This window comes from Lates calcarifer, linkage group LG5, assembly GCF_001640805.2.
Source record: "Lates calcarifer isolate ASB-BC8 linkage group LG5, TLL_Latcal_v3, whole genome shotgun sequence".
Taxonomy (NCBI): domain Eukaryota; kingdom Metazoa; phylum Chordata; class Actinopteri; family Centropomidae; genus Lates; species Lates calcarifer.
The window spans coordinates 11,702,343-11,728,179 of NC_066837.1; the positions used below are offsets into that span (position 1 = coordinate 11,702,343).

The 25,837-nt window shown below is 44.3% G+C and overlaps 1 protein-coding gene across 5 annotated transcripts in view; it reads left to right on the plus strand.

Annotated features, from left to right (window-relative positions):
• The window catches only part of bnc2 (basonuclin 2), a 160,268-nt gene that overhangs the window by 87,869 nt on the left and 46,562 nt on the right, over positions 1-25,837 (plus strand). The window contains exon 1 of one of the 5 annotated variants that reach the window (XM_018684174.2): positions 16,631-16,897. The exons of the other annotated variants lie outside the window; for them this stretch is intronic. Coding sequence (XP_018539690.1) covers positions 16,886-16,897 — 12 coding nt within the window. The 5' untranslated portion in view covers positions 16,631-16,885. Of the gene's footprint in view, positions 1-16,630; positions 16,898-25,837 lie in introns of those variants that run through there. 5 annotated transcript variants of the gene reach the window in all.

The following is a 25,837-nucleotide window of genomic DNA, read 5'->3' on the forward strand; positions in this document are numbered from 1 at the left end:
ACGAATAACAGATGTGAGAGAGAGGTTGGAACGTACCCTCCCCTCCACCTCTCCTCTTCCCCTCCTCCTGTGCTGTGACTAGTCTGCGACAACCTTTGCACTCTCACTCTCTCCTCTCTCCCCCTTTCCCGCTCTTTTGTTTCCCCGAAGCCTGCCCATCCCTCGTCCGCTATGTAGGGACATAAAGCTGCACCCATCTCCCACCCTCTCCCACTGGATGACTGTGTGTCTGTTTGCCTCTCTTTGTCTGAGTGTGTGACCTGGATAATTTGAGTGTATGTACGTAGACGGGTCTTTGCTCCTCAGGGTCCCGCCGTCTAAGCAATGAATCAGAGACTTATTTAATTTACGGGAATGACAAGTCAGCATGGATTCGAAGAACAACTGTGTCATGCAGTCGCTTTCGTATTTCATTGGGACATATGATTTATTTCAGTGGAACTCAGAAGGGGAACAGCTACAGAGAAAGCAAAGTCAAACACTTAAGAGGAGAAGTGGAATCATATTCACATTAAATGTAATTTGTATTTTTTTCCAGAGTACTGAAATAGAAACTCAAGATTTCTACTCACTGAAGTTCTGATCAGATCTTGTAGCTAAGAGTATGATTTTTTTTTTTTTTTTGCTATATGGTACATCAGACTCTCAAATTTCCCATACAAATCAATTGAGAACCTTAGTAATTAAACTATAATTCAATACATTTGCTTATTTATTAGCTCCTCAAACAAATAAATCAATGCCGTATCAATACTGCATACTTGAAAAGATTTATTTATGCAAGGCTGCGGCTGGAACAGAGGATATACTGGGGTGTCTGGGAAGAGTCAATATTTTCATATGTAAGCCTGTGAAATTAATGACCTAATATCTGCAATGAGAAAGCTCGTTTTAAAGGCATAATCCTCTCTCTGTTTCCTGGGAAGACAAGAGCAACTGAATCAATGAAGGTTTAGGCTCTGGGAAATTATAACCGCATACACACACACGCATGCTGACACGCACAAACACACGTGGTTATATCCAGAACACATAACACACAAACACTGTTTTATGCTATCTTCTCCATCAGACCCACTGCAAGAGAAAGAGGACTTCTATTCGATCACACACGAAGTGACACGCTATGACAACGAATGCTGTTGAATTGGTATTAATGTTCTTTTTTAAGGCAAAAGGAACTGATTAAATTTAAATTTACCTCAGTCACACAACCTCATTTGCTGTGTGAAACAAAAAACAGTGCATGACATTTGGCAGTTCTTAAAAGTAGCAATCAGTTACTGTATTAAATCCAAGGGCCAAATACGAGGGGGAAACTGTACCTGCACTTTACATAATGAAAACACATGTTGAAGGGGTGATTTCTAATTTTACTGTACCATGCGCCAGTTCATGAGCCGTACACTGCGAGGATTCATTCTCAGATTGTGTAGCAGATCTTTTTTTCTTGTAGTTCTGAGGACTCATTTATTCAGGGTTGTGCATCTTGTGTGTATGTAACCCTTACCAAGCTTATTGCCTACAATGCCAGGAAAGACAAAGGCTCTTTTGCATTCACCAAAGAGCAGCAGTTTCCTGCACACACACACACACACACACACACACACACACACACACATATAAACACACACATACTGTAGACACACTCACACACAGTTAGAATTAAAATGTCATTACTTAGCTGGAACGGAGGAGTTCAACAAGACAGAGGAGACGGGGAAAAGGAGAAAAAGAGAGACCAAAATGGTGCTTAATTCTTTCATTATCCAAATGAATGAAAATCACATCAATGCATCAGGACAAGGCCACGCATCTGTCTCAAAATTAACTCAACAATTACGCGGGGAAGCCGGCGAAGGCAGGGGCTCGGTGCGGCGGTAGCTCGCAGCCGTCAGAAGGCTTTTGATTCCATTTGGAGGAGAGACCTCTGAGGGCAGCATGGTGTGGTGCCAGCTGACCTTCTTTATCTGACCTCTGACCCCCGTTGTAGCTCGGGAACTGGGCTGATAGCTGATTTGTTGGCTCGCCCAGTAGCCCAGGGAGAAAGAGAGAGAGAGAAAGAGTGTGTTCTAGGAAACTTCTCAGCACTTGGTGTGTTCATGACGATTACATGCTGGTTGGACGACTTGTTAACAGCATTGCAGTCTTGCAGCACCCTGACCCTGCACTCATGCAACGTGAGCGACTCTACACTATGTTTTAGTATCCATAGGAGGCCACAGCAGTGGAGGAAAACAGGAAAAATAGGGTAGTAGGGGGCATGTAGAGGACAATCATTAGACTGCACAGAAGGAGGGATGAGAAGAGGCGGCTGTGTGTGAGAAAGAAGAGAGTGGGAACTTCAGCGGTCCCCGAGCATCTGGCAACGCGTCGCGGGGAGCCACGGTCCCTGTCATTAATAGTGATGAAATCATTTAAGCTATCAGGACTAAACGAGCCAGTTAAGAGACACTCAGCGCTACACTTCTGTCTGGAGACGGAGAGGCATCGCCTGTACGCGCTGCTGGCATCGACACGCAGAGAGGAGGGAAATAAATGTGTGTGTATGTGCAAGCTGACAGGGCGGAGGAAGTACATTAACTATGTACACTTATGTGTTTTTTTACTCAGCTGTGTTTGTTCTGAATGTGAAACTCTGAATCTGATGTTTGAAGTTTTTTTTTAAATGCAGCTAATAAATAGCAAATTTGCTGCCATATGTTACTGTAATACAGAAGAAATTCAAGCCACAATTTCAAATTCAACTCGCAGAATGCTTTTAGCTTGTGGCAACATCTGGCCACCAGGAGTGGTCGTACACAGAGGGCAACAGACAGAGAGAGTAATTGTAAAAGCAGTAGATGATGATGAGTAACTTAAATGATAAGTAGTGGTATTAACTTACACAATTCAACACAGTAATTAAAAAAGAAACACAAACTCAGCGAGCACTAAAGTTTAAATTCAGAACACATTGTTTGTTTATTCGGTTTATGCCGCAGCTCTTAAAACATGTGGTGCTGTCTGCTGAAAACTGTGCGTGTTGGTTAAATGGAGAGCCATTGTGTTGACATGAGGACCACAGGGTTACAGAACATTATAAGCTCACCACTAAATGAGCAGAACAGTAAATGTGGCCCTTTTTATATCAACTTCCAGCCTCAGCAGCTGAAACAGTTTCAACAACAAACAGGTCAATTATCTGGTCCAGGCTCTACCTGTACATTAACTCTGTCTTCTCCACTGTGTCAGTCAATACTCTGATTTTTTTTTTTTTTTTTGACACCACAGTGAGAGGAACATACACTGTGTGAGCGTGTCTGTATGATACAAGTTGGTGGTGTCAAGCAACAAACTGTATTACTGGTGTGCCACAATTTACAAGAGATGTGCCATCATTAGAGCTGCAGTGAGTGGAGAACCAAACCACTGGCTAAATCTGCCATGAAATACTAGACTGCTGCAATAAAACCTGAGCATCTGCACCAAACTGGAAACAGATGAACCCCGTCAAGGATACATTGTGCTTTTTTTTTCCTCCCCTTCCTTGTTTCCTACGAGGCTGCGGGTCTTCTCTGGATGAGTGGTGAGAATGGTGATTTTGTGCATAATTACGTGTGTTGATGTGCGTGCACGATGTGCAGCATATGCCGATGATCATGTGTGTGCGTATGAGAGCGTGCACGCCGTTGCCGGCCTTTGTGTGTATCATGTTATGGCCTACACAAGTACTGAGGCCACAAAGGAAATCCACTGCCAACAACAGCACAGCTACTGGCAAGGAGCCATACCACCCCAGAGGCTTATGGGATAGGGTTTACAACCAGAGATGGAGTGTAGGAGGGTGAAATCTGTAAGGGTCACCCTGTGTTATACTGTATATAGTGTCCACTTATTCCTCAGAAAACTGTCAGATGCCTTCCTAGAATTCCATATTTCTCACATTTCTCAGTAATGACTTTGTTTTCATCTTGTACATGTGGAGATAAAAAGCGACGCTCGGCCTATAGGCTGCTCTGCACTCGCTGTACAAATCAGGCTATTAATACCAAACATTACACTGATGTAGAGCAGAGTACCAGAGATTTATAGACTACATTAGGAGTCAGACGAGAACATTATGGTGCGTATTGTGAATTAGGGCATGGGCTCTCTGCCTTGTTTGCTCCTGGGGAGAGGTCGTGATATCTTGTTACTTCCTCAAACCCCTCACTCAGAGGGGACAAGTGTGCTTTTTCCATCTCAGTCCCAGACAACTTTTTTCCAGTGTGTTGGCTTCTCCTTATATAACGATATTTGATCGTTGGAAGGCCACGCTGAACGGCTGGTTACACTATACAGATGTACGATGGTGATTGGTTTATTAGCCTTATAAACATAACGATGTGGTGCGTTTGCCTCTTTGGCAAGACGGACTAAAGTAGCTGTAAGATGACGGGGTTATGTGTCTTTCTGATTCTCCCAGTGGCTCAGTGAGATGATGTGTTACGTTTGTGGTAATTCATCTGAGTCCCTGCTAACAGTCCACATACATTTTCTGGTGGCATAATGTAGAATCTGAACCCAGAGCCAGAAACCACCACGATCACCACTAAGCTAGCCTCTCTCTCCCTCTCCTTTGTCTTGTCATCCTTTTCTTCCCCTTCTCTCCGGCGAGCATCAGTGCTGCCTCTCGTCAGTGGCGGTGCCGTCTATCGACAGAACAGTACATTCTAGACATATCTGGGGGATTAAGTTGCAAATTTAAGCAATGGGAAAATCAATGGGTTCCTCTTTTAATTCATGAGAAAGGCTGTCACTGTGAAAAAACAGTAGGGAGATGTGGCTGTTTAGATCACATTCATCCAGGGAGAAGCAAAGGAGGAGGAGGAGGAGAGCGAGTACAGCATCCTTTAAATCTCTCCATCAAATGGGGGCAAGGCTGACGGTGACTCACCAGAGATAAAACCACTGGAGAAAAAAATATATATATATATCCTTTGTTTCCTCCTTTATCAGTGGTCATTCACAGACTGACTGCTGAAAATTTGAATGCAATTCCATTTTTCTTTATCAGAAAGCAGTGTGCTGTGGTTTGGGAGCAGGACTGTGTTTCTTGTCTTTAAAGTCCATGTAGAAACACTAGAACTCAACAGTGTTGGGAGAGGCTGCAGCAAAGGTTCTTAAGTACAACCTGGACTCTCAGCCAGTAAAAACAGGTATCTGCCTGCACAGATGTACAGTTTTACTCCTGCCAAAGGTTTTTTTTTTCACGTGAAGCTGAGAAGTCACCCAGCCCTTTTGTTTTCATATGCAAAGACTTCAGTCACAGATCCCTCTGTTTCTGATGCAACAAACTTCATTTGTTTAAACTTTTGCCACCAGAAAGTAAGAGAACAACGGGAGATGTGACAGAGGAGAAAAACACTGTTTCTTCAAACTTGGGTCACTTTAATTCTGGAACATTCTGGCGAACATTCAGTAAAGTCATCAGACCACCGTGTTTTATGACTCCTCTAAACAAATCGCGTTCATTCCCAGGTTACACTCTGTTACTGTGTATCCCCTGCTGACTTCGGGGAATTAGATTTTTTTTAATGAACAGCTCAATATCTAATTCATTAAAGTGGCTGTTTTATTTGATGCATTTTCCTTACTCCAGCTGAACCAAGGAAGCAAGCCAGGGGATGAAGGGAGATGGCCCTGTTGATGGACGTGCAGTTGCACACACAAAGTGGCGAGTGTGTGTCTGCGTGTGTCCCTCGGAGAGACTCGGGGGCTCGGGTCGATTGTGGCTCCTCTCCACAGGGGCTGAGAGTGGGAGTTTTACTCTGTTTGACTGCTGAAGGACGGGAGCTGTAATTGGCCTTGCACACACTCTCCCTCGTTATTAGAGGCAGGCCAAGAGGCAGGCTTAACAATCGGTGTGGGGCGCACTGCCAGTGCCTTCTCTTTTTCTCTGAGCGTCTATCTGCAGTGAAAAAGCATAAGGAGGCATGTTAGGCTTTAGTGCCGTATTAAAAATGTCACCCATGGCTCTGCTTTGTGTGTGTATGTCTCTTCTGCTGCTCTGTAATTAGCATGTGTCTCATTTACCAGGTCCTCTGTGGTCCTCTCTGATCAGCTGTCTGATCTCTGCACAGACACACTCTTCCCTCTCCAAGACACATGTAGCAACAGATACAAGAGACAGTTCATAATAGAAACATGCATTGCATAATATAAAAAAAACAGGAAATCTGATACACAGTAGGTCGAGAGGCCCTGAAGACGAAAGAGTATAGCGAGGAAAGGTGTAACAGAGTGAAACAGAGGGCCTTGGTGAAATATGAAGGGATCAGAATAAGAGTGGAAGGGGCTCCCTGGTGGAGGCCTGGGGGGGGCGGCTGGGGATGTGTCAGGTGCCTGAGCAGTGCTCTGCACTGGGCAGTGTTGTTGTTACACCGAGGGCAGCGCCACAAGTCCGAAAGTATTGATTTCCCGCCTTGTCGAGAGGCAGAGAACTGTCATGTGGAGAGCACTGACCTTGGTACACACACTAAGACAACTATTCCCCTCGGCCCCCCGTGGCACAGAGAGGAGAGAAGAGAGGAGCAGATGCAAGACACGGCAGCGGCAGGCAACAAACAACAACGAGCTGCAGAGTCTCCTGCGAGGTGGGGGGGGCGGGGGGGGGTGAAGGCAGGAGAAGAGACGAGGTGAGCTTGAGAGGAAGAAAAAAAGAAGAGGGAGGGGGGAGGGAGAGAGGGAGAGAAGTAAAAGCAGGAAGCGAGAGAGAGAGAGAGAGAGAGAGGGGAGCTAACAGTCAAAGCCAGGGCCAGTTCCCCTGAGTTGTCAGTGGGCAGCCCAGTGTCTGGTTATCACGCTGTTTGAAATGACAATGGCTTGACTTGTATTTTCCTCCTGAGACCCAACTCAGATCTATAAGTCAGAGGGGGGGAGGGAAGGAGGGAGGGAGGGGAAAGGGTGGGTTAGAAGAGCAGAGAGAAGAAAAGGCTGGTCAGAAAAAGAGACGATAGAAGAGGGAGAGGGAGGTAGGAAATAGTACAAGAGAAAGCCTGACAAAAAGAGAAGTGAAGGGGGGGGGGCAAGAGATTGACTCCTTCTGTCTCTGTATCAGTGCTGCAGCCGTAGCCTTTGAGATCTACAGAGAGAGACAGAGAGGAAGGAAGAGAAGGAGAGCAGCAGCAGCAGCAGCAGCAGCAGCAGCAGCTCAAGTGAAATGTTTTTCATGTGGAAGCTCCATCAGGATTTGACAACAAAAAGGGCTTCCCTGTCACCTGCAGCTACACGGCAGGGCTCATCCCCAGTCACTGCGGAGCTGAGCGCAGCGCACAGAGACAGACAGAGAAAACACAGTCTACAAAGAGCTCTCCCCGGGTTAGATCAGGGTGACAGACACTTAAGAGACCCAGCTTTAGTCACACATCTCTCGCCTCAGATCAGGGTATTTTGCTAACAAGCTCAGCAGCGAGCTCCCTCTCTTGTACACTGAAGCTTATGAATAAAGGCCACTTTTTCATGATGAAGAGTTCTGTGTAGAGTTGTGAGGGAATCTATTCACAAAGTCTCTTTTTTAGGGGCGAAATCTGAAAGCAGCAGAGCCCTAATTGAATTAGCTGGCTTATTAGTGTTTGACATTGTAAGCTTGGCTATAAGTAAGGAAGTGGGGACTTGGGAAGTGGATTTAAAGAGCAGTGTTGGTTTTGGTTCTAATTTTACACTCTCCTGACACACATTATTCCCCTTAGCTGCAGTTAGGCCCAGATATGGTAATGCTAATAATATGTGTGAGAGGGGGTTTAAGTGGCTCTCTCACCTCAGTAGCCAGGCCTGGGAAACTCAGTCATCTATAAACCCAGCGGCTACAGCCTCGTCAACGGAGTCGACTCGTTATTTATGGATAAAGCAGAAACAGTGGAATAAGTGTGATTTAAAGAAGATTCATAAACAGTAGAGGGGGTGTCATTAGACAAAAAACTGAGACAAGACTAATTGTTTAGTTTGAAGATAAGAACATTCAACCTTCCTCCTGCCATCTTTGTCTGCTCACAATCCTCTTATTTCAACATGTCTTGAAGGAAAACACAGTCTAAGCACACCTTTGGCTGTATGACTGTGTAGTAGCCTTGATGCTGATTCTTGCCTCTGCCTTAATTTGGTCAAGTGTAATTGCTAATTACACTTGCTTTCATTATCTTACTGTGTTAAATCCAAGGGCTTTAGCAGTATTATCTTTACTCACCAAAAGAAAAGAAAGAGCCTTTGATCGAGATTAACAATGTATACTCTCCTTCAGTCAGTGCAAAGACACACACACATACACATGCATGCATGTACATGTACTACACAAACTTAATGAATCTGTTTCATCTCTCTTCTCCACTTTCTCCCCGTGTGTGTTGTCGATATTCACCTCCCCATGCCCCGAGAACACAATTTCTAAAAAGTACAACTCCATGTTTTTGGAGCAGTGCGTTAAATAATAACACACAGTAGCACAGAAACCGTATTAATCAAGTTTTCAGTCAAAAGCTGTCTGTTCTCGATGCCTTTACCCTCCCCACTTGGTCAGTAAAGTGTTAAAAGTCACTCGGGCAGTGGTTAACAACTTAATCTTTTGCCTCATGTTGATATTCTGCTTCCTCTGGGAGCACAAAAGGAACCTTGTGGCTTTTTACCACATCACTATGAGCATGCCGACCATTTAAAAACACAGAAACACAAACATTGGCATTTATTGCACCTCCCCAAAAATATATTGGGACAACTGGCAGCAAACAAATGAATAAATGTAAGCCTCCACAATTAGCCCCCCGCTCTCAGTGGATGCATAATGGATCTTGCTACACAAAACGATTACGTGCCACTTGAGATAATGACAGATTGTGCTAAAAGGAGCTACTTCAGCCACTTAGTCAGCTCTCTTTGGGGGTATCACGGCGTTTGTATCTGCTGTGGAGAGGGACATGCCAGTGAGGCCTGTGGGCCCCTCTGCCTCCCCCGGCTGGTGCCAGAGGGCAGAACGCCAAGCAAATGCTCTGGCTGACACATGATAAACTTGGGGACAGGTGACCAAAGAGAAGCAGGCAGGTTCTTTGCATTCCAGACAAGTTTGCGAGTAATCATATGCCAACAAAAGAGCCTACCTACACGTCACTCTCACATCTTTAAATCCAGCAGGAAAAAACAGGTCAACACTCTGACTGGTGTCAACAGCTACGATGAAACAAAGGAGCAAAAAGCTTTGACACATTTTGACAATATCATTCTCTCTGTCTCCAGCTCTGTCAGAGCCTCCCTGTACTACATCTGAAGTCAAATTTACCATGTCCTCAAAGGCTATCATATGGCGTTGAGTGAGAATGCCAGTATATTACACTGCAACTTTCTTGCCAGAGGTTGGAGTTTGCAAGTCGCACAGAAATACATAGTGACAGTAAAATCTAAAGCACAGAAAACACTATGTCCAACTGATGTTAGAGATAATAATCCAGACTTGGTACTTTACACCTTCTTTATAAGTAGAAAAAAAGGTGAGGTTGTGTTCGTTCCCAAAACCAAACAAGCAGACCTGTTGGAGAGATCTTTCTCGAAGAGGCAAAAGCGTGAGTTTGTTCTGGTGACAAAAGAAACCCATCATACTGGGTGTGACAACGAGCTAATTTCTTTATCTGAAGTGTATTTTGTGCTTCAAAGACCCATTCAGAGGCTGCAGAAACAGGGAGTGAGGAGGAGAGAGGAATAAAGAGAATGAGTGTATTTGGTGTTTTTGGTGTTTTTGAGACCATAATCATCTCAGCACACAACACAGCTACATTTCTTTTCATTTCCATCCGTTTGTCTGTGTGTGTGTGTTTTTTTTTTTTTTTAATACCCTGGTCTTGTATCTATCCCACGTATTCCCCACTGCCCATGACATACTGGAAATGCCTGGTTAAGTGCTGTTCTGACATTAGCTGAGTGTAGTCACAGCATTTGGCCTGGGGACAAATGCTAGAAAGGCCCTATAAATATGGATGCCACCCACCCCTCCTCTTCTCTCCCCGCTCTCCCTCGGCTCCCTGATGAGTTTGCATGTGTCTGTGTGTGTTTGTGTCTGTGTGGCACGCCGTTTGCTCTGTCACACCATGTCCCCACTGTTTGTTTACTCACACTGACAGAGATACACTTCGCTTGCCGTCGGTGCTCACCACCCACGCCCGCTAACCGAGTGCCAAAGAGCTCGCTAATGCTCCAGCTCCTCCTGTAAATAATGCATCCGCCAATGCCAGGCAGCTAGCTTAGCACCGTGGCCCCTGATGTCTGAGCTGTTTCATAGGCTGATGAATCTGTTAGCCTACACGTCATTCTCAGTTTGCCTGTGTGTGTTAGGGAGTGTCACTGTCACCTGCTGTTACGTCGTGGAGCATCACACCCAGAGAGTTCAGCGCTGTATGTAAATGGTGCCAGCCAAAGCCAGGCGTCTCTTCCTGTGTGCCCACTTCTGCCCCCGGCGCTGTGGCGGGCCTGTGGGTGCCCCGTGGCTGCACTGATGCCAGCACGTGCAGAGCTGCAGGGAGGGTCCCCTTGGGGAGGAAGTGGGCCATTAGTACAGTCCTTGCCTGAGCATTTTACTCCACTTCAGTACACATCACAGAGGGCCGCCCTCTCACTAACTAGCTAACATATGCTAATTAGCCTGGCGACAGAACCAGTTTCTCCCTGCTTATTTGTAGCTCCAGAGCAAAGCTGGCTAAGAGGACCTGGCCAGGGACTGAAGCTGCTTCATTAACTTTTCTTTTAACAGCAGCACAGATTTTTAGAGTGACTTGAAAAATGTGAACAAAGGGGCAGGATGGGACAGGAGTGATTGGTTTAAATAGAGTTAAAGGAGGTCAGAGTTCAGTCTTATCTGGAAAATGGGACGGCTTGCTGACAGCTCCCTGCTCTGAACAGGCGTCTAACATAAACAAAGCTGTAATCTCTAATGTGCCTTACCTTCCACATCAGCATGGCGTGCAGTCTGCTCTCTCCGACCAACTCGCCTTTCCTGCAACGTCTTCATTTTCTGGAAACAAGAACAACCACAGGCTTAATGAAACTTAATGATGATAGTCATAACACAACAATAATCCAGTGGTCTGGAAAACTAATCAATGCGTCTTCTCTCCTTCCCCTAATGACCTGTGAAAACAAAGCAATAAAAGGGCGGTGTGTGTTTATTTTGGCCAAAGCAACAGGCTGATAAAAGCGGCTGGCTGATTAGCGCCGAGCTAAGCCAAGACGGTCACAAAGATTAGGACGCCACACAAAGCGAATGTCACCACCATGAGGTGAAGGTGCATGTGTGTGTGTTCACTTTAGGAACTCTTCTCTCAATGGAAACAGTGCTGCCTTATTTACTAAGATGTATTCATTCCACCACAGCGAGCTTGTTATCTACTGTATGTGTTAAATAGATGAGAATTCCCTGTTTGACGTCCACACACTATAATTTTCCTGTTACTGTAACTCCAGTCGGAAAGTGCAAGTTGCTCATCTCAGCAGTGCAATGATAAACATATGTTGTTTCCCCTGTCTTGTGTGTGAAGTGGCTGGCTGCTGTAGCTCTCGTTTTAGCATGCCTCTCGTCTGTCAGTCTCTGGTCGATTCCTCACAGTCTGGCCCTTCACCACAAATCATTGAGGTGAGCTGTGTGGAGCTTTGGGACACAAATGTGGCCCCAAAGTGGTGAACAAAGCTCCGTTCCTCAGAATCAGCTTCTCCCTCTTCAGTCAGAAACACAAAACATGGGGATTTTTTTATTTTCATTTATTTATTTATTTTTTTGTAAAACAAGTTTGTGATTTCCACAGTTTCTTTTACAGTATGATGGAAAGTGTTGGTGACTGCTTTTAATTAGTTAAGTAAAGATAGGGGCAAGAGGGAAAAATAATATTTTGCTTTCATGGTGTGGAGGGAACTTAAAAAAGAAAACAAAAAAAAAAGAAAAGGGGAAAAGGATTTTTTTTTCAGTTTTGAACAGCAGAAGAGTCATTCAATACGCTTCTTTCTATTGATATAAACAAAAACTAGTCACTACACAATTTACACCAGTGGAAATCCTGAACATGTGTTACACAAACACACAGAGGAAAAGACCACCTTAACGCCATCCTCCAGGGTCCAAACCAAATACATGTCATGCATACTATATGAGGACGCACAGAATTTCTGATATCCCCGGAATTAAAATGATTAAACAAGCTCAGTAATAAATGTATTTCTTATTCCCTGGTCAGATCATATGAATACCTAAACACACAACACACTTCATATGACAACATGGGAGATCAGTGTCAGGTGGATTACATGGAATGATGGGGTGATGTGTCTTTTTTTTTCCTGCTTGCTGGAGAGCCTGGTGTCCTGATTAAAAATTTCAGCTCCACTGCCTTTCTAATTAATTAGCGAGGCCACTCAGAGGAGCGCTGTGGACCAATTAGTCTCTAGCAAGCCGATGATGCCTATCGCTACAGCATCACTGTACAGCTGTCGCTCCCTGCTCCGAGGAACGGCTGGGGATAGACCCTCAGGTGCTCACACAGGTTCAAATAGCGGTGTGCGTGTGTGCACACTGCATCAGATGCATGCATACACACAGCAGAATGATAACAGCAGAAAAAGCAGAGGCATGTACCAAGACACTTAACACAGGATCATAAAAATATTTCTTAGACTGACCTCATCTTTCATCAAATAAAAGTGATCATAAACATAACTTGCCTTTGAAGCTATGAGAAATAAATGATTTAAGTCTGGATTAAATAGAAACAGGCCTTTAATGACCTGCAATGTCTCAGGTTGTTGGTCTAAAGGAGTTTGGCTGCAAAGCAGAAAACGAATCTGTCACAATTTTAATAATTGTTTAGATAATTTATCATATAAAATTGTCAAATATTTTCTGATTACAACTTATATATTTTCCCCTTTAAATACACTGAATCTTTTTGGATTTTTTCCCACAAAAAAATAATTAGTCATAGTTGTAATTTGAGACGGTAATAATTTTAAGTTGTTTTGTGTCTAAAAATGAAACCTCTTCTCAAAGATACTGAGGCAATGCAGCTAGAAAACATGGATATACTGCTCATCTAAATGAAACAAAGATACAGCTAAGACCAGCAGGTCAGGTTCTTGTGTTTGCCACGTTGAGCTAACTGTGGGTTTGAGATTTACATGTAAAGCCATGAACTAGCTTTACAGTACTTGACGTCGCTGACAGCGTGTCTTTGAGTCAGGACAAAAGCCACCTGAAGAGGCTCGACCTCTTTCACGCCTCTCTCCTCCACACGTTAACAACAAAAGCAGCTGAAATAAGATGGACCCTTCTGCTTCTTAGGTCTAATGGTGAATTCATCCTGCATGCTGACCACAGGGCTGGGTGGGGAGAGGGAGAGGGTGGTGGTGGTGGTGGTGTCTGCATTTCTTTGGAGAGGTGGCAGAGTTTGCTGACTTTGTGAGAACGGACTAGTTATAAGACAGAGGAAGCTCATTTCCACTTCAAGGGGTCGTCTGAAACATGGCATCAGCAGGCCTCTCTGTTAGCGCTTGCACTCACTCGCTTGCTGTACACCCGCACATGTGTGTATGCGCACTACTGTATGCACGTGCATGTATGCGCACACACACATACACACACGCCATCTGATCGTCTCACGTTCATAGATACTCGTAACGTCTCCCCATCGCCTTCCCTTCCAAAGTCTAGTGTTTATTTGTACTTGAGGAAAATGCGCTGATACAGTTTTTCTTTAAGACTGAAAAACAGCCAAAAGCTAAAAAAAAAAAAAAGAGGAACTTCAAAGCCCCCTGTGGTGGTGGGTACACATTAATGAACACATCACACACAAACACACACATAACGTCCTGCAAATAATTCACTTTCCCTTACAAGTTTAATTGCAAAGTGGACTTTGGATTGGAGTGTTTGAGCATAAAATAAGTGTGTGTGTGCTCCACACACCAGTCACTTTGCAAGCACAAACAGTCAATACCATAGTGGCTGATTAGTATGAGAAGAGGGGATGAATATTGGAGAAGGACTCTCAAGAGCCACCCGTGAAACATGGAGAGGATGTCAAAGCATTTTGTTCCCATCTCGTTCATTAGATTTAACTCAGGCTAGTGGATGTTGAGAGTGTTTTTAAGTTCGCTCACACACTCACACCACACACTCACAGACAGACAAAAAAGGTACACACTGAAAACAACACTGTTGGAAACAGTTGTAGTTATTAGATCGGCGTGTCTGACATTTTGTCGACATAAGTAATTAATTTAGCCTTTCTATTGGGAAAGTCCAAAGAGCCCAATTAACATGGCTAATATTGCTGCATCGTGTAAAAACATCATTTTTTTTAATACAGAGGGAATATTCAAATGACTTGCCTTCATTATTCAAATGTATAAGCAAAGTCATCACTGGGGAAAGAGACAAGATGGGATTCACACTCGCAGGAACAAGAAAATGATAATCAATCTTTTATTTCTGCAAAGCAATCAAATAAACAGCCAACGTGCTTTATCTTGGTTTTCCTTATGTGTCATCTGACATTTGTTCTCCTTATTTTATACCAGAAATTTCCATTTTGGTACTGACCATGTTGGACTGATTAAAGTTAATTATTTAATATGAAAAAAAAAAACATTATTGCATATCTTGGCACAAGCCTAAAAGCAGTTTTGGTATTGGATTGAAATTATAGAGTAAAGTCAAGGTTTTAGAGAAAGAGAATTTTTGACTTTTACACTTGGTCCAGTACACATGCTCAGACAGGAAGCCAGGCCAAGACTCGCTCGGCTGCCAAATCCCACGGCTTTGTAAGCAACATGCTGCAAAAATGGAATCAGACAAATAATAGTCTTAATTTAGAGAGGCGAAAATGTAAAGGTCAGAGGCAGGAGTGAGGGACGTTGTATAGTTTATTTGAATCTGTTTTTATAGATCGCTATTGTGGCGCTGTGTTTTCTATTTTCACGGCTCGTTCGGGTGTTTGTTTTCTAGCGAACTCAGAGGGCCCCACTGCTGCAAGGCCCGGGCTCCTGGCCCTGCTCTCCCACTCGTATAGCTGTAACAAAGTCAATATTACAAAGAGGTAACACATGTCGAGGTATGCTTCAGGCCTGCCCTGCTGCTCTGATCCTGGATTGGGACACACACACATACACTGTGTAAAAGAATGCATGCCTTCAATGGTAGACTGCCCACCTCCATGAAGAAAAATGTATCCCACTTTTTTCCCCCTCTCTTTGCAAATTTGTTCTCTGGTTGAAGCTGGTATTTCAACATGTGAAACTGTTCATGTATGTGTATGTGTGAGCTTACACTGTGATGTGTGAGCGCAAAGTACTTGTTGGTGTCTGTGCGTTCACATAAATTTTGAGTGTGTGTGTGTGTGTGTGTGTGTGTGTGTGAGGGCCAGTTTGTTTTGTTTTTCCCTTACTTCAGCACATCTGAGAGAGCTTTTCTGGAACTCCTGAGCCCTGTCCAAACAAAGATGGCCGAATGTGAGGGATGGAGGGGAGGTGGATCAGGGCGTGCGTGCACATGTGTGTGTCTGTGTGTGTCTATGCGTGTGTGTGTTTGTGATTTTTCAAGTAAGCTGGGACCAGAAGGGCCTTGCGAAAAAAAAAAAAAAACCAAGAGGAGGGAGAGAAAACCGAGCCCCTGAGAAAAGGCAGCTGGAAACACGGAGACTTGCGGTCTTTCGCTCCCCCACTTCTCCTCCTCCTCCTCCTCACCCCCCACCCATCTCTCTCCCTGGTCCAGCTGCACTCAGATGTGTCTGCCTGGTCCCCCCCCCCCACCTCCCTGAATTCTCCCCCCTCACCCCTGCGCTCCCAAGCTCAATGCCACTGCCAAGGAGAGAGAGAGAAAGAGGGAGAGTGAGAGAGAGTGTCGCAGCTGGTAATACTTACTGGCCATTTTACCGCGGTAAAGGCATGAGATTCATTAGCCCAGGGCCCGCGTGTTTTGTGCTGAGTACCGGCCGTGTTATTGTTAGGATGTGGTAAAATTATAAATATGGAGGGGCGGGGAGGTGGAGGGGGAGTTGGTGGGATGGGATTTTTGAGGGGGGTGTAGGAATCTAAGTGGAAGGGGTAGAGAGGGGAGAGTGCGAGGTGGAGGAGGAGGAAGAGGAGAAACACGCCACTCATTAACTCCTCTGCCACAGTCTTGTTTCTCATGATTGGGTGGCAATAAAAAAGTCTGTCACAATTTGTCAAAGTTAATGACTCAGTGGCACACCAGCACTCAAGGGCTGGAAGACACGCTAACATATGTCGAATTAGTCAATAGCTTTATAATTGCGGGAATAAGGATTCCCGGCTTTAGCCAAATGAAGCGGACTTAGAGGGTCCTGAGAGGGAATTCGCAATTTGGTCAGGTCGATTGCAGAATGGCAATCACCACAGCTTGGCACTGCTTTCCTCATGCAATTGTAATTCTCTTTCTCTCTCTCTCCCTCCCTCCCTCCCACCTGTTTGAGCCGTGTCTTCTTTGTGACCTGTGACTCTGGATCAGCGTCTAGCCTCCACTTCAGTCCCTCTATCTGTGAACTTTGTAAGACTGATAAAGACTAAAGCACCCCGATGGACTTTCCTTTGGTCTGCCGCCTCCCTCCCTCTCTCGCTGTCCCACACACACTTGGAGTGAAGACATTCCTCACTTCTCTCCCTCACTGTGTGGCTTTGGGAGTGACACACTTGTCATTGCAGTAATGTAGCCATTGGTCAAATACTCTCCCCATCTCTCCCTCCCCTCTCTATCTGTATCTCTTCTTTCTCTGTGTCATTTGCCGACTGAGACTGTAAATACTAATGGAAGATGCAGCTTTGTGTTGGAGTGTTGTATCTAAAGTGGGAGCTACGGCACTGAACAAGGAGCGGTCTTCGCACAATGCTGGCTGAGGTAAACGATTGCACAAAATCTGGAAATAACAACAGTCTGCGCATTGATTTTTCTTTGCTCTCATCGCTCCAACACTTTTGGTGATGTTTTACAGTTGCAGGAAATAAGTAAAAATGCAAGTGGACGTAGCTGTTGGTTGCAAATAATCCGAACAGAGCAGTTATTCCTGGTTTCGGTGTAGCTTTACGTAGTTTAGTATTTCCACAGCTGTTGGGTGTGCAGGCCCAGGTGTTTACAAGTAAACCGCCATGCTGACACACTGTTTGAACAAAACTCTGAGGAAAGAAACAAATATTATTGCCCAGTCGTGTGTCTTGAAAACCAGCCAATCTGTCCACAGTAGTGTTCGGTTTAGTTGAAAAAACACATATACATAATTTGGAGATTGCTTACACACAATTAGTGCAGGCTTTTTTACATTAAAAATGGTCAAAGAAAATAAAGAGCTATTGGCAAGATTAAATCTAGGAGCTCTTCCAGGATTTCTCTGGCTGGGAGCTCGTTTGAGTAGGGGAATTCACTGTGTGTGAGTGTGGGTGTTTGTGTGTGTGTGTGCACATGTTTGCATGACAGGGAATGTGGGAGAGTGTGTGGGCGCTTGTATGTGTGTAGTTCAGGAGGTAAGAGTCCCACCCTGCGGACTAGTGTGATGACTAAATGTCAATTTGGGGTAGTCTCAGCAGTGCTGGCCTCCTGTCGTCAAGCTGCTGTCAAGCCTGCGCCGTGTGTGTGTCCCGTCGCCCACGCCAACCAATGATCGCCATGGAGATGTCCCCTCACAGAGAGGGGTCGGTAATATGTCTGGGCTCTGACTAATACTTTCTGTTTGTGTTAGGGTGCAGATGGGGAGGGAAGTAAAGAGCAGACGATGTTGGTCATCTTCTCTCCCGTCTCTCCTAATCGACGCCCCCCCCCCCTTGTACACCACTCCTCTTGTTTTTTTTCTGTCCCCCTTTCCTTTCACTCCTTCTCTCCTTTCTGTTTTCTCTGTCTTTCCTGCTCTCTCACCTAAACATGTGTCTGGTCGCACTGTGTGGTCATGTCACTCCCTCCAGTCTCTAGACAGAAACCCAGCGCGGGGCCACTCTCCATGATATTTGCATTCGGCGGGGGCAACTGGTGGGCCGGCGAGTGCAGGTGTCAGAATCTGTCAGGGAGTTGTCCTTATCTGGCGCGGGTCGCTCCCTCTGATAGGCTGAAGGTCAGAGCAGATCTGGTATATATTGACGACAATGGCCTCTTTTATTCTCTTTCCTTTCCTGTCCACACAATGAGCAGAGATAAGGAAGCGTGTCTCTGAACAATAGAAAGCCTCGAGACTTGTGAAGTGATTCTGGCTTTGATTTGATTTGATTTCATTTATCAAGCAAAAATAAACATTTGCTGTTTGCAGCGTCTAAAACACGAGGATTTGTCACTGTAAATTTAAAAAACATGTGCTGGGCCGTTTTCACATTTGTTGGCAATTTACAGACTGATCAATCAACTGTAAACTGACAGATGAGGATTTTTTTTAGGCAGATGATGCTTGTAGAAGTTTGAGGTTGAACAAAACTAAATGTAGAAGATTACTGTTTTTATAATAAACAACTGATATAAATTAACATTGTTAATAAAAGCCAAAGATGTACATATTAAAGAGTATATGCAGTCAGCAGGACATTTTAGAGTCGAAAAATTAACTTTCAGGTGTTGAGTGGGACCAGACTATGTACTTCCAACATATGTTTGAGATTTCTTTACTGCATTTTGTTATTTATTGACCGACATATAAGTTTAATATTGGTGATATATGATCTCATTATTCATATTGATCTATTTAGTTGAATGGTAACACTAACACAGTACTTCAGTTTATCATATACAATGCAGATATGAACTTCTTGTGTCACGCAGGAGAAAACTGGAAGATCTACCCTGACATCTATTGCACAGCACTTTCTCCTCACCCGTCCTACCTCCCCTCATCAGCTCTCCTCTGCCTCCTCCACCCTCTGCTGCAACATCTCTTCCCCACCTTTCTGATACACCAGCTTGCCAGACTCCCTCCCTCTGCTCCCTTTGCTATCTCACTTCTCTACCTTTTCGCCAACTTTCCCTTCGTCCTCTCTCCTCTTTCTCTCCCCCTATATCCCCCCCACACCCCCTGCGCCCTCCTTTGAACCTGGCCTTGTGTCTGTGGACCCAGAGGTCTGTCACTGGGCAGATGGTTTGAACTCTGGCTGGGGAAATGCTTTGAGGAGAAGCTGAGAGAGGCCAGGGGCCTGGACCGGGGGCCTCTGCCTGGACCTGCTGTCTACACAAAAGATAGGAGAAACTGCTGCTCCCTTGATGCTTTGGTATTTGAACTGACAGTGAAGTCCTAGTGTTAACGGTGTGGTACAGCTCTTCCTCTATATAGGCTGCACTGACTGAGAGCATGGCATATGATAGGGAGATCACAGGCCTGTGTTTCTGCTCCAGTATTGTGATATTATGCTCCCTCTCCCTCTCTGTTTCACAATATCAAAGCCAGCTGGGTCCTTTATCCGTCCACTTCATAAACAAGCATGACTGTCCTGAACTACACGCACAGCTATTTATCATGCGAGTGAGTCACACTAAAAGTTTCGTCATTGATCTGATTTGAAATTTTTCGGGGTGGTGCTCATGATGGGGAGATTTACTTTCTATGACTGTGTCAAACCACACAGAACAAGTAGGAATGTTGGACGCAGACGTTTTACTCACTTGTGTGCGTGTTTGATGCTGGACTGATCACATGGGTGTTGTATGTGTGTGTATGTGAAGTGGTGCAGAGCGTGAGTCATATCTGACAGCTGACAAACACTCAGAGACAGGACCGAAAACTGAACGTCATCTGGAGTGACAATTGATCGCAGATATTATCACTCACAGTTCAGTTGTTTAGACTGACCAGTTATGAATATCAGACTTTTCTGATAAATGATCGATGATGGCTATGTTGTAATTTCATCACTGGCAGGCAGCAGCACCACATCGTGCAAAAGTATTAGCAGAAGGTTGAAGAAATGATTTGATATGACAGATGGCATCAAAACCAGCTGGGAACTGTGTCTCTCAACAGTAATCTGATTACTTTTAAACCAGGCTTGATATTTTCTCCACTACACCTGATCAGATCATGAGTCTTTGGGTCAGCAGCACCTGATGCTGCTTAATCAAAGCAGGTGAAAGTGCAACAACACTGAGAGTCACAGCCAAACAGCTGAAACTTATGTTTCAGTTTTTCACAGACACAATATGTTGACAGGACAATGAAGTTCAGATGAACTTAAGAGCTCACTTGTCTTTGTTAAATGTTTATTTACCTTGCTCACTTCATTTCCAAACTTCATTTTCAAATTTGGCTCTTTTTAAATTCAAACTAAGTGGTTTATACTGGGTCACTAATGCAGCTTTAAAAAGAGCTGAATCTAAACACTGTAATAGGTTTTTGTTCGCATCAAGATGCATTTACTGATTGACAATAACTCTTCAAATCTGTCATTTAACAAAGAGCATTCATTGAGAGTGCGTGCAAACAACAGACATGGCTGCTTCCATTTGTTTGACTTAAAGAGAGGAGAAAAAAGAAAGGAAGAAAAGAGAGGGGTCCCAGGTCTCCACATGAATACATGAAAACACATGCTTCTCTTCTCCTTCTGTAATCCACCGGGGACTCACGCCCCATTTGGTTCCCATTAGCATAGCTCTGGTCGCTCTGCCCCGTGTCAAAGCCCAGACGCACAGCTGCACAAAGGACAGGGACCCCTGGCTCTGCGACTGCCAGCCGCCGGGCTCGAGACCAGAACTGACATGGAGGACAGGCTTTACACTGTGGGGATTTCAGAGGGAAGACGCTAGTCCGTTCTGTCGACTACAGCTTTTCCCCTGTACAGTGTAACAGAGTTTTAAGCTGAAGTCAGTGCACAAGTGATTAATCATTGTTTATTTTGTACCACTTTGTGAGGCAAGAAAGCTCTGTTTCAAGTCAAATCCAATGTATAAAATCAAACAAGCAAAAATTAGCCTTGGCATGAGGTATTTGCTCCCCTGTATTTTGTGGCGTGCTGTGTCTGACTACAAAGACTTTCTTTATTCAGCGTGTTTTATTTGTCACCTGTTTCCAATATGGACATTGTGAAGTCCTGATCTATCTGACGGAGCCAGGGCCCGCTTTATGACACGCAAAGCTGCTGTGCCTCTTTTCCTACACACGTTGGCTGCACATTTCTGGCAGGAAATTGACAGCATTTCAGCAGCTAACTCATGGATGAGATAATATCTTGTGGGTGGAAGAGAGGACAAGATGCTCCCAGTGTTTTACAGTGACCCTAAGCAGAGACAAATTTAAATCCGAAGCTGCTGCGGCGCACACATGCACGCAGATGCGCACATACACACAGGGTTTTCATTTAAATCTCGGCTTTGCTTAACTCACCAAACAAGAAATGTGGTCTGTGGCTGTGTGTTGAACATGGTAAAGGTTTCAATTAAAGTAGGAGGAACAATACCCACCCTGCATCCAGCAGCTGTCTGGGTTGGCTCTCCATTGTACACTGTCTACAGAGGATACAGAGAGGCTGAGAGGGGCTCGGCAACTGGTGTTTTAGTGGTGTTTTCTGTGGCATATAGTTACAACGTCAACCATAAAAAAAATGACAGGGTAGTAATACAGTTGTACAGGATATTAGTTTAGGATCACTATCAGTTCTATGGTTTCATAGGACCTGTAAAGGCCAAGTGAGTGTCTTTGTTGACCTCTATATTGGTTTAAAGTTGGACTGACTCTAACGCCTGTCTCTCCCAGTCAATGTGTTTGAAATCCTCTTGGATCTGGCTGCAGGAGTCCAGGCTGAAGCCATGTTGTTCTGCAGCTCCTCTGTCCTGCAGTTCTTCAGTCCATCTGTCCCACTAACATTCTTTTAATTGAGAGTCCTCCCCAGTCTGATCCTGGCCATTGCTGACTGTCAGTGTTTATACAATTGGGCTGGGACAGGGACTGCGAGCCAAGCAAAACATCCATGAAACATCAAGCCTCGAGCTAAACAAAACCCAGCACTGAGACACACACACACACACACACACACACACTTGAGCCAGATAAGGGATGAAAATGATGCTTTCTAAACGCAGCTAGGTTAAGTTGTTGACCATTGAGGCAACACGGCAGCTGTAACAGAGTGTTGACTGTTGTCTGGGTCTAATTGCTACAGCATTGTGGGATTTTCTTCACTTGCTAACGGCTTTCAGTTTTCTAGCTGCTCACTTTTGTGGTGATTTACGAAGTCTCACACACACTTACACACACTTGCTCACGCACACCCCTCTGTCCTTTTCCTCACCGTCGTCCTCTTTAGCTGCAAGCCAAAGAGGAAACCCTGGCGAGACACTAGCACAGTGACTAATGCTGTGTATCTGGCCCGGCCGCAGATAACACAGCCTCCTCCCCCGGCCTGCTGTGACAAATATGTGCGAGTGTAGCGGTGGGATCCGGGCCCAAGCTTGTCCCTGACCCAGCCCAGGCCAGACACAGGTTAACACATGGCCAGACGCAACCCAGATCCACACTGGCCAGAGGCACAGAGTACGTGAGAATCACAAGAAGACGTCTTTATGATTTTGTCTTTCTTGTTTCCTCTGACAAACCACACACGCAGACGAACTCACATCCTTGTTGATCTTGTTTGTGACGGCCATCTTTGACACATCCCGTCTGCTCTCTCTCTTACAGATTCTGCAATCAGTCTGTGATCTTTCATCTTGTTGCGTATGATCAATTGTGATGCCGTCACATCTCAAACATCTCCTCTGTTACTCTTCTCTTACACGTTCCTGACTGAAAGTTAAACAATGCACAAATTAATCCCAAGAAATAACAGGCACAGTCCGTCCCCTCCCTTCCCCTTTTCTCCCCCCGTCAGTGCCTCCTCAGTTGAGGGGGCTTGCTGCTTTAATGCTTCTTAATGCTGCTGTCTGCTTAATGGGCCAGATATGAGAGGTGCTGCTAGCCAGCGTAATAAGTCAGTGATTAGAGGGCGCCTTGTCACAGCGGCAGCCCCGCAGACAGTGGCACACTTTAATTGCCGTATTAGACGCCCCTTAACTATCTTGTCAGCTGTCAGGCCCCGGCTCGTAAACAGCAGAGGTGCATTTGATATTTCCATTTGTTTATTTCCGTCTGCTGCTGTTAGCGCCGCCGCACAGAGAGGTAATTAGAAAAGGGTTGTGTTGTGTGACACGACTGTGCTAAATCTGGATACTCTCAATTAGCGTTTGCAAAATCTTTATGCAAGAAGAGTTACATAAAAATGAAAATTCTCTGTGGCAAAAAAACAAAACAAAAAAAAAATCGAACATGGAATTCACTTAAAAATTGGACTTTAAGGTGGAATGACAAAAGGACAATGGACAAAAGGGTGCAACATGATTAAGGCAGAGACTAATGAAAAAATTCTCAGAGCCATCATATCAAGTCTTCATATGAAAAAATATTGTCTAATATTGTCACTGTCAATTAATAAAAACTATTCACATTTGTGACGCTAATTGATAGGCCAATCAACTATTTTTTCTGATCATAACATGACTGATTTTTAGAGAGCAGTGCAACAGCTGGACATTAAATGTCATTGTCATCATAGAGATACCTTAACTTACATACAGAAAATAACACCAGATAACCATAAATTTAGATCTGCTTAATAGGAGTTGTGAGTATGTTAAATCCTGATAGGAAACTGCAAGTGAATGTGAGGAACAGGATTTTAAAACAACTTTCTGAGCAGGGATGTTGCTTTAAAGACACAGGGGATCAGGGGAACACGCTGTACCTACAGGAAACTGATTTTACAGGAAAAGATTTTTCTAAATGCAAATGTTCTTCGACTTATTTCTGCTGAAGCTACTTCAGGACAGCGGGGCAGACTTTAGAGTTCATGCTGTATCTGAGAGGTCACAGGTTTGACCCTGGCCGTGTCTGCTGCGTAAGTGTCCTTGAGGGAAGGAACAGTGAACTTGCTCGCTGCACGTTGCCCTGGATAAGAACGTCAGCTCAGTGAATAACATATGCACACTCCGACTGATACGCGGCGTGTAATCCTCATGCACCGTGAGGATTGCCGAGCTCGCACCTGGAGAGCTTAAAAAATGCTGTAAAGTCAAATAATCTCTGTCTCCTGTCTCGTTCGGTGTCAGACGGTGAGGTGACATGGTTAGAAGTGGTGTAATTTTGTGTTTAATCTTGGATTAGCCCATGTTCATTCTGACACCTCCTGTTACTAATCTGGTTTACAGCACCTTAGGGCGAGCAAAGTGGGGGATTCCGATAGATTTTATGGTCCCTTAGTAGATTATGAGTGAGCTGACTTTTATATCCTGAATTGCAGGATACTGGTGTAATCCACAGACGAGGTAATGTTTGCTGCTTTTAAACACCAGAATGTACACGTGGGTCAATAGCAGCGGGTTTTGTGAAGTAAAGAACGGGAATATTCTGTCGTTACTGGTCATGAATCGACCTCAGCCTGTGTGACGTAAAGGCAGGCTGATAGTTTTCAGTCTGGAAGTGCTGATTGACTGTTTCTGACATTGTGAAATGTAGGCTGTCGGCGCAGACATGGACTCTAACCTATGACCCTTTTGTGTGCATGTCTGTGTCACATCATTGTCACACTGCTACCTGTGAAGAACAACAGTGACACAATGAGAGACAGCATATTTAGTGCAGATTGTAAATACATAAAGTGTCAGGGTCTGATAACTGGTAGTTATACTAGTAGTTGTACTTCGTCACTCCATTGTCTCTGACAGACTCCTACATGTATCTCACTTTTTGATCTTGACACATTTCCTCAGTACTGGATCATTAGGATTTTTCTGTCAGAATAAATGGGCAGCTACTCACAGCAGTCACCTTCTACACTACACCCAGTTTCCTCCCTCAGACATTCCTGAAATGTTTTGCTCTGTAATTTTAGTGATTATTTTTTTCTTTACAGCCTAAAGAATTAACACATAGGAAAAAAAACCCTCAGTCATTCAGCACTGACTCAACACCATATGTGCCAAGTGTAAAATACATTATCCTCACAGTGCAGAATTGCTGTTTATTATGCCAAGTCTTTAACTCGCAGTTTTTCTATTCAAACACGAGCAGCCAACATACTTAGATTACATGTTAATGTTAAGGAAATACAATATTTGATTAAAAAAACAAAGATAAGTCTGTGTTTTATGAGTGAAAGGTTTCCAGTATTTTTTTTTCCATGAGCAGGGTCTGCCGCAGCAGTCCTCCTACAGCTGCAGATTCCCTTTAGGCAGTTTGGGTTGCAAAAAGTGTTACTATCTTTATTCATCAATTCATCTTGGTGATGTAGAAAAAATGTCTGATAAACAAAGGGCTGCCAATGCTTATTAAGATTCATGTTTCTGATTTCTTTTTCTCTTTTTACTCCTCTTTTCACTCCTCTTACTCCGACTTCTTGTTTCTCTTGTCAGTGTGAAATTTACAGCTTGCAGCTGCTGCACTCATTTGGCTGATTTCTGTGTATATCATACATTTTCTCCACGCTGTACATTCTCTTTATTGTTTGGACGAATGTGAAACATCTTACAGGATCAAATGACCTGCCTGCAAAATTTTTGTTAAGTTTTTTTTATTTTTTTACGCAGTCCTTTATGATGGCACAGGCCGCAGCAGACAATGCATTGTGCTGTACTGAGCTGTTCCTCGTCAAGTCTGGACACTTAACCTCTCACTACTATAAGCTTTTCCGGGGTCAGACTAAGTGCAGCTCCAGTGTTGAGTAATGGAGCCTCAGTCAAAACAAGTTGCATTTCTGTGTTTTCAGGAAGGGAAGTCCTGGGTCGGTTCACATGAACTCTGGGAAGTAACAGTATGGAGAGGCAGATTCACACACTGGAATGAAATAGTCA